We start from the raw sequence: 9,712 nt of genomic DNA on the forward strand, positions 1-9,712 counted from the left end.
ATGTCACTTTTCTGTCTCGGGGAAACACTGAAGACTGAGATATCAGTGCTATTAAGGATGGGTTGATAAATACATGAAATTGTAGGGCTTGAAATTGTCAGACACTGCTTTGAATTAGAGGATGGCCTCATTGTGCCTTATCTCACCTCCTCAAATGACTTTTTGTGGCCTTTTTAAAGTTTGGCAAAGCTGCGTAGTTTCCCTTTGCGGACAAATAACCACATCCTCTGATAATAACATCCTCTGAATGTCTGGAAGCCGAGTGGGACAAGGGACTGAGAGCAGTGTTGTAATGTTAGTGAATCTCCTGCTGTGTTTTGCATATGTGTCCATATTCATCCAGAGGTGGACTGAAGTCGTGGCAGTGGTGACGCAATATGACAGCAATATCAGTATCTAAATTCAAATTTTAAAATTAATCTGATGACTATTTTTTGACTGGAATCAATAAGAATGTGACAAAAAGGTATTGCCTACATTTTGACTTATTTTAGCTGGTTCCCCCCTCCCCCCCACCCCATTACTATGAACCATTCCTAAGTGTCCTATGGACCAAAATTGACACTTAAGAATCAAAGATTTTCAGTCAGTAGGACCACAAGAGCATTTTATGTGAGTTTCAGTGATATGCTCAACATGTCAAATACCCCTACTAGCAATAATTTAATTTTACTACTAGTCTACAGACTAGGTATACGTATACTACTATTTTCTCCTGTATTAATATTTAGGTTTTATAAGCTAACTCCTATAATATTATGTAGTAACTATATTTCTTGTATATGTTGTTTATTACCCTTATTGTGTAAATATCACTTATATACATGATGTCCATTTTCTTGAGCCGCTTGGGTGTGTAGGGAGAGTTCCCATGGGATAAAAAAGCTTTTCAACCTACCACCCCTGGTTCTCAAGACCAGACACCTAAGTGGCCCTACTCTACTCTATTCAACTCTTCGATTCTACTTTTCTTTTTTTAGATATTTAGATATACCTTAGTACACACTAGTAGAGTTCTACCTTAGAATTGGAATGTATTATAGAAGACATACCTTACTGAATTTTCATGGTACCAGAGCACCCTAGGCTGAAGATCGATGATCGATTTTGTGATCGTATCATCTGATCTGAGGCTGCATGCTCTGGACACTCAAGTGAGGAGAGGGGCAGAGCTGTCAGCTGACCAACATCTGGTGGGGAGTTGGATCAGAGGGTGGAGGAGGACTTTGGACAGATCTAGTAAGCCCAAACGGATAGTACCAGTGAACTGGGAACTTCTGGAGGAGCCCATTGTCTGACAGATCTTCAACTCACACCTCCGGCGGAGCTTTTCTAGCATCCCTGTGGAGGTTGGGGGCATTGAACCAGAATGGGCAATATTCAAAGCTTCCATTGCTGAAGCTGCAGTGGGGAGCTGTGACCTGAAGGTCTTAGGTGCCTCAAGGGGCAGCAACCCTCGAACACTGTGGTGGACACCGGTGGTCAGGGAAGCCTTATCTCAGAGGCAGTTTCAAGGCACTGACAGGCCCGAAGGATGGCAGCCTCTGCTGTGAGGGAGGCAAAGCAGCCAGTGTGGGAGGAGTTTGGAGTAACCATGGAGAAGGACTTTCTATCCACTTTTACATGTTTCTGGGACCCATTACATAAAGTAACTCCAATCCACTGTTCTACTTTAGAACACAGTGACCCAAACAAATACAATATGTACTGTGAAAAAGTATTCAGTTATTTAAAAAATAATAGAAGGCATTTCTCACCACTGGAATGCAATGCTGTTTCAATGTCTTTAGCTGGAGCTGAAAAAGAAAAAAGAGAAACTGAAGTTAATTTTTGTGATACAAAAAGGCACAAACATTAATAATGAAAGACCCCAGTCTAGTTTTTGCATTCTAACATAAATTAATGTATACTTCACTAAATATAAAGAGAACAGTTTTTTCTTTCTCATTTTTAAGCACTGAAGTAAAACTTTTAACAAGTCTTATTTCACTGAAATTTTGTTCAATTTCGTTAAATACATGTGAGTGAGTGCTTCACCTTTGCCATGATAATCCATCCACTAATGGGGAGGCATATCGCTATGCTGATTAAACAGCATGATTATTGCACAGGTGATTTTTGGACTGGTCACAACAGAAGGCCATGCTAAAATGTGCAGTTTAATTACATAACACAATTCCATAAGGTTTGAGGCAGCACACAATTGTCATGCTGAAATTAAAAAAATCCACCAGTGCAGTTGTCCGTGAATGCTCATTTCAATACCTTAAACCTGCCCTCAACATTGTTTGAAGAATTTGTCAGTACCTCCAACTGACTTCATAACTGCAGCCCATGTGTAACCACGCCAGTCCAAGATTCTTACTGATCCTGACCACCACATATGCATCACTCGCATGTGCAAAATTTAAGATTCAGTAAATTCAGTAAAGTCACTCGTGGGGCAGCACGTTACCCTAGTGGTTAGGATCGTTGCCTCACAGCAACATGGTTATGGGTTTGAGTCTGCATGTTCTCCCCGTGTTTGCATGGGTTCCCTTCGGGTGCTCCGGCTTCCTCCCACATCCAAAAACATGCAGGTTCGGTGGACTGGAAACTTTAAATTGTCCGTAGGTGTGCGTGTGAATGTGTTTGTTTGTCTGTTTGTGGCCCTGCGACAGACTGGCGTCCTGTCCTGGGTGTACCCCACCTTGCACTTTATGACTGCTGGGATAGGCTCCAGTCCCCCCGCAACCCTTAATTGGACAAAGCGGTTGAAGAGGAGTGTGCATGTATCACGCGTGGGACCCGGCTGATGTAAGTAACCTGAAGGAGCCTGATAACCAGTCTCCTGTTTCCTTTTGATCTTCTTGCCAAAGCGTGCAGTTTGTATCCATTGTTAGCATTAGCTAGCATCAGTGCTTCACAGCCTATGCTAGTAGTATAAGCTGTTGGACATATCTTGTTCTCTTGTCTCATCTAGGTATTTTGCCATAATTTTGGTTACAGACCACTGACCTTTATTCAGGTAAGCAACCAGAATTGCACTTATTGTAGGTGTGTTGTTGTGTTTTTTTATATTATTATTTTATTGATTGGTGTCACACAGGTGATCTCTTGTCCTCAAAACAACTATGTTGGCAGTCTGGAAGCCATAGCATAGGGTGTTTCTCACTTCTTGCCTCTCTGACTTTGTCTTCAAACCATCCCACCTGAACTGTCCCTCTGATATGTTCATTCCTAATCCTGTCCATTCTTGTCACACCCAAAGAGAATCACAACATCTTCAGCTCTGCCACCTCCACCAGCTCTGTCTCCTTTTGTTCGTGCCACCGTCTCTAAGCCATACAACATAGCTGGTCTCACTACTGTCTTATAGACTTTCTCCTTCACACTTGCTAATATTCTTTGGTCACAAATCGCTCCTGCCACCTTTCTCCACCCTGCCTGCACTCTCTTCTTCACCTCTCTACCACAGTCTCCATTACTTTGGACAGCTGACCCACATGATCTCTCTCAGATCATCTGAACCGTAACTGATTCTGATTCTACAGCTACTTAGACTTCTTGCCTTATCTTCGCCTCAAGATGTGGCTGCTCCTCATCTTGTGGAGTTGCTGGTCTTTTCTGCTCCTCCAGTCTGCAACTGAGGTATGATGAGTACAGAAATGAGAGCTTCTGCATGACTACCAGAGTTCATTGTAAACCATAATCTTGGTGAGAAGATTCCATAGGAGATGAATACTGTTTAATGCCCCTTCATAGGGTAGGTCATGAGTTTTACATGTGACTTTGATAGCATTATGTCTCAGCTCCTGTACGTGTAAATGGTGCATAGCTACAACCCCAATTCCAATGAAGTTGGGACGTTGTGTAAAATGTAAATAAAAACAGAATACAATGATTTGCAAATCCTCTTCAACCTATATTCAATTGAATACACAACAAAGACAAGATATTTAATGTTCAAACTGATAAACTTTATTGTTTTTGTGCAAATATTTGCTCATTTTGAAATGGATGCCTGCAACACATTTCAATAAAGCTGGGACAGTGGTACGTTTACCACTGTGTTACATCACCTTTCCTTCTAACAACACTCAATAAGCGTTTGGGAACTGAGGACACTAATTGTTGAAGCTTTGTAGGTGGAATTCTTTCCCATTCTTGCTTGATGTACAACTTCAGTTGTTCAACAGTCCTGGGTCTCCGTTGTCGTATTTTGCGCTTCATAATGCACCACACATTTTCAATGGGCGACAGGTCTGGACTTCAGGCAGGCCAGTCTAGTACCCACACTCCTTTACTACGAAGCCACACTGTTGTAACACGTGCAGAATGCGGCTTGACATTGTCTTGCTGAAATAAGCAGGGACATCCCTGAAAAAGACGTTGCTTGGATGGCAGCATGTGTTGCTCCAAAACCTGGATGTACCCTTCAGCATTGATGGTGTCATCACAGCTGTCCATGCCATGGGCACTGACACACCCCCATACCATCACAGATGCTGGCTTTTGAACTTTGCACTGGTAACAATCTGGATGGTCTCTTTCCTCTTTTGTCCAGAGGACACGGTGCACATGATTTCCAAAAACAATTTGAAATATGGACTCATCAGACCACAGCATGCTTTTCCACTTTGTGTCTGTCCACTTCAAATAACCTTGGGCCCAGAGAAGGTGGTGGTGTTTCTGGATATTTCTGTGAAGGCTCTCAGAAGCTTGAATCTTTGACTGGACTGGGATGCTTGACGTGAGGACGTTTCACTTCTAATCGCAGAAGCTTCCTCAGATAAATTTCTTGCTCTGGTAGTTTGACTTCTGTCTTGACTCTTGTAGAGAAGAATAACAGAAGCCAGCAAAAGCTGGAGTTTTAAACCTAACCAGACCCCTACTACCGAGAGGCAGACTGCTATTGGCTAGTGACTAACAATTGCTCTAATTAGCACCTATTGTGCTCTAATTTGCACCCTCCTAATGACAGGGTAGCTGTCCCTCCTAACAATGGGACTGATGCCTCTCCTGACGATGTGAATGACTCATTACCATGAACAAAAGACTGAAACTGCTTTGACCTGAGTACCCCATTGTAAACAGGGGGCAAAGCATGTCTCAGTCCCCCTCCCGGGTTAAGGCCGGGTTTCAACTGTTTCACATACAATGCTTCCTTCACTCCCCTTTCAAGCCATTTCTTTTCTCTGGCTAAAGCCCCTTTTCACACGGGGCTGCTTCGAGTTGCTTCCTGTGGCATCATGACGATGCAGGAATGTCTGCATCAGGTGCATGCAGCAGGGGAGAGAGAGGAGGTGAGGATGCAGCCTGCAGGTCCTCTGCTATAGTTTTGTTCTGTTATAGTTTATCTGAGTTCTGTTATAGTTTATCTTTCCTCCTTTGACCGCGAGATGCATGCGCGCACATTTGAACACACCGCCCATGAGCAAATGTGGAGATGTCTGGAGTTGTATTTGATGTGGACATGTCCTGTCTCTCGCAATCAGTCTGTGAGCAGGACTTATGTCCTTTTTTGTCCTTTTTTTTAACACAGTGATGAGAGTTTGAGGGGAGAACAAGGAACTAACTGCCTGCAGCCGGACAGTTTGTTTTTTTAATTGTTCACATGTGCGTGCGCTAACGAATCGTCCGTGAGTAGACTGGAGATGTCCGGACTTTTTACTGGATGTGAACATGTCCTGTCTCTGGCAGTCAGTCTGTGAGCAGGACTTTTATGGACTTTATTTAAACACATTTGTGAGAGAATTTAAGAGTGAGGAGCTGCAGCAGCAGTCAGGCTGCAATCAGCATTTTTTTTCTACACTCTTTTTGAGCATGTAGTTTTACTGCATTGTGTACACGGTATAAAAACAATCCTGCGTGATTCATACTTTGGGGACAATGGAACACAGCAGGAATCATAAATTGGCATCGAGTAACGTATTGTGAGGGTGTGGCTTCCAGTCATGTTGAGTACCGTCGCATTGCTCTGACTTGCGCTGAAACCACTTAATTTCTGCGTCGAGCACAAGATGCAAAAAAAAAAATTAACATTTAATTTTTGCCGTTCAATTTGCTTTGTCCTTTGCGTCCCTTGCACTGTTGTGGCGTTGAGCTACATCGTCTCAGCACTGGGTTGCTTCCACGTGGCGTCGTCACGACGCAACTGGAAGTGGGCCCGGTGTGAAAGGGGCTTAAGATTTTAACTTTGTTGTCCTCAAATGTGTGGTTAGTGTCTTTAAGGTGGAGATGAACTGCAGAATGAGGTCCACCAGCGCCCTCTCTGCAGTGCTGGTATAGCCTTTTGTGCAACGGCTGCTTAATCTCACATACGTAGTGTTCGTTACAGTTTTCCTGACATCTGACAGAATACACCACATTACTCTGTAACTAGGGATCCTGTCCTTAGGGTGAACTAATTTCTGTCTCAAGATGTTAACAGGTTTAAAGTAAACTGGGATTTTGTGCTGTCTGAAGATCCTCTGTAGTTTTTCCCCTACTCCTGCTAAATAAGGGAGAGACACTTCTCTTCTTCTTGGCTTCATCTCCTGTCTGTCTGGTGTCTTTGTTCTTTTGTACTTCTGCACTTTATCCAGGGATCATCGTGGGTACCCACATACTATGAGGGCTTTCCGTACATGTTGTTATTCTTTAGCCCTTCCCTCTGCAGTTGTGGGCACCTGTAGGGCTGTGTGTTGAAGAGTCCTGATCACCATGAGCTTGTGTTCAAGGCGGTGGTTTGAGCCAAAGAGCAGATATTGGTCATTATTATCACTTTACCGAGGCGTTGCTAGGCCGGTATCACAGATTTACGTCAACGCTATCTGGCTATACCCGCCCACTGTGTGTAAACAAATGACAGCAGCCCAAGAACTGTCCGCAGAGGAAAACATAAAAAGGCGAGAAGTGTGTGTGTTGGTCCCAATATGAATATTCCGGATGATTTTCTCATGGATAGTATGATAATGAACAGCGCAGCCAAAGCAGCCAGCTTGATGAGGACACACTACTGAATTTGGAGAGCAGCACGCACCAGCCGACACGACAAAAGTTAAAGTGAGCAAACTTGTTATGTACGCGTTACGTGTTGTGTATCTCAGTAAAGTGATAATAAGATTCAAGATTCAAGAGTTTTATTGTCATACGTACAGCAGAAACAGGCAGTTACACTAAACTAATCCTCCATTCACCAATATAATCTTAAAAAAAAGAGAGAGAGAAAGGAAAAGGCGAAATGTTTAAAATAACAAAACACTTAAGTTATTGTGCAAATTGTGCAAATATGTGGAGTAGCGATTCAGAGAGTGCAAATCACGAGTAACAGATGTGGACAGTAGTATTCAGAACAAATATAAATAAACCTATGTAAACAGTATTTTAATAGCAGCAGTACGGTGTATTTAAGGTGCAATCTGGTGTAAACAGGCAAAAGTTAAAAAACAGTGCAGGGTGGGAGGGGAGAGGAGGTAGTGTATGATGTGTTTATAAGCCTGATGGCCTGTGAATAGAAACTGTTTGTTAGTCTTTGGTCCTGGACTTCACACTCCTGTAACGTCTGCCTGAAGTAGGAGTGTAAAGAGGTTGTGCTGGGGGGTGAGTGCTGTCCTTGATTATATTCTGGGCCCTCCTGATGACTCTGGTGTGATAAATGTCCTGTAGTGAGGGAAAGGCTGCTCCTGAGATGGACTGAGCAGTCTTGATCACACGCTGGAGAGCCTTTCTGTCCTGAGCAGTGCAGTTTCCATACCAGACTGTGATGGTGCTGGTGAGAACACTCTCAATCGCACTCCTGTAGAAGGTACTAAGAATTTTGGCTGGCATGCCAAATTTCCTTAGTCTTCTCAGAAAGTATAATCGCTGCTGGGACTTCCTAATGATGGTGTGTGTGTTGTGAGACCAGGTGAGAACCTCACTGATATGGATGCCAAGGAATTTGAAAGTTCTCACCCTCTCCACCTCCGTTTCACCTATATACAGGGGTGTGTGCAGCACCTGCTTCTTCCTCAGATCAAGAATCATTTCTTTGGTCTTGTCTGTATTTAATAAAAGATTGTTGTCATGACACCAGGCCACAAGCTCAGCCACCTCCTTCCTGTATGCTGTCTCTTCCCTGTCAGTGATCAGACCAATGACTGTAGTATCGTCGGCAAACTTGATGATACTGGTGTTATTCTGAGAGGTCACACAGTCGTGTGTGAAGAGTGTGTACAGGAGGGGACTCAGCACACAGCCCTGGGGGACCCAGTGTTCACTGTTCTTGTGCTGGATGTACGACTGCCGATTCTGACTGACTGGGGTTTATTCGTAAGGACGTTCAACACCCAGTTGCAAATGGCAGGTGTCAGTCCAAGGATGAGGAGCTTCTCTATAAGTTTGTATGGTATGACAGTGTTGAATGCTGAGCTGTAGTCGATAAACAGCATTCGGACATACGTATACTTTCCCTCCACGTGAGTGAGGGCTGTGTGAAGGGCAGTATTGACTGCATCATCTGTGGAGCGGTTCCGACGGTATGCAAACTGAAGAGGATCTATGGTATTAGAAATGGTCTCCTGGATATGAGTCATGACTATCCTTTCAAAGCACTTCATCACAATTGGGGTGAGTGCCACAGGGCGGTAGTCATTTAGGCAGGTCACAGCACTTTTATTTGGAATGGGTATGATGGTGGTACTCTTGAAACATGATGGCACAAAAGCTTGTGCAAGTGACAGGTTGAATATATCCACGAACACATCAGTCAGTTCTGATGAGCAGACACTGAGTGCACGCCCTGGGATGTTATCTGGGCCAGCTGCTCTCCGTGGGTTTATTCTCCTCAAGTTCCTGCGCACATCTGCTGGTGTGACAGTGAGCGGTGCGTTCTGTGTACGCTCCTTGGCCACCACCTCTTCCAGTCAATCATGGTTGAGGGCTTCAAAGCGAGCATAGAACTCATTCAGTTTATCAGGTAGTGAAGAGTGGCTGGTTGTGGCTGACCTGCTCGTCTGTTGAGAGTTGGTGATGTGCTGCAGTCCTTGCCACATGTGCCGGGAGTCTGTGCTGGTGTAGTAGCCCTCCAGTTTTTATCTGTACTGTCTCTTTGCCTCACTGATAGATCTGCGCAGGCCATATCTGGACCTTTTGTAGTCTTCAGTGTTGCCAGAGAGAAATGCAGTATGGCGAGCACGTAGCATGGACTGAACCTCACCATTTAACCAGGGTTTCTGGTTGGGGTATTTTGTGCAGCGCCTTGTGGGGACAGTGGTCTCAATACAACTGCTGATGTAACCTGTTACCCCAGAAGCATAGTCCTCTAAATCAACAGAGCCATCCTCTCTCACAGCAGCAGTTCTAAACACATCCCAGTCGGTACTATCAAAGCAGTCCTGAAGCACTAAGTCAGTTTCTTCATTCCACACTTTAATATCTTTACTTACTGGAGGTGTTTGCTTGAGGAGTAGTCTGTATGCTGGATAGAGGAACACAGAAATGTGGTCGGACTGTCCAAAGTGCGGCTGAGACACCGCTCTGTAGGCCTCCCTCACGTTGCTGTAGACTTGGTCGAGTATGTTGTTCTCCCTCATCGGGAAGCTCACGTGCTGATGATACTTGGGAAGGACAGTCCTCAGGTTGCAGTGGTTAAAGTCGCCGGCAACAATGAACACGGCGTCTGGGTGCGCGGTCTCTTGTTTACTGATGATGTCATGCAGCAACCCCAATGCCGTAGCCGAGTTCCCGCGTGGCGGGATGTAAATAGACT

At 44.3% G+C, this 9,712-nt stretch overlaps 1 protein-coding gene across 3 annotated transcripts in view; it reads right to left on the reverse strand.

Annotated features, from left to right (window-relative positions):
- plekhg2 (pleckstrin homology domain containing, family G (with RhoGef domain) member 2) overlaps window positions 1-9,712 on the reverse strand; it is a 372,433-nt gene that overhangs the window by 40,385 nt on the left and 322,336 nt on the right. For all 3 annotated transcript variants that reach the window (XM_034168230.1, XM_034168229.1, XM_034168231.1), the window contains one exon: window positions 1,758-1,796. In XM_034168230.1, coding sequence (XP_034024121.1) covers window positions 1,758-1,796 — 39 coding nt within the window. The remainder of the gene's footprint in view (window positions 1-1,757; window positions 1,797-9,712) is intronic.

Source organism: Thalassophryne amazonica, chromosome 4 (genome assembly GCF_902500255.1).
Source record: "Thalassophryne amazonica chromosome 4, fThaAma1.1, whole genome shotgun sequence".
NCBI lineage: Eukaryota > Metazoa > Chordata > Actinopteri > Batrachoidiformes > Batrachoididae > Thalassophryne > Thalassophryne amazonica.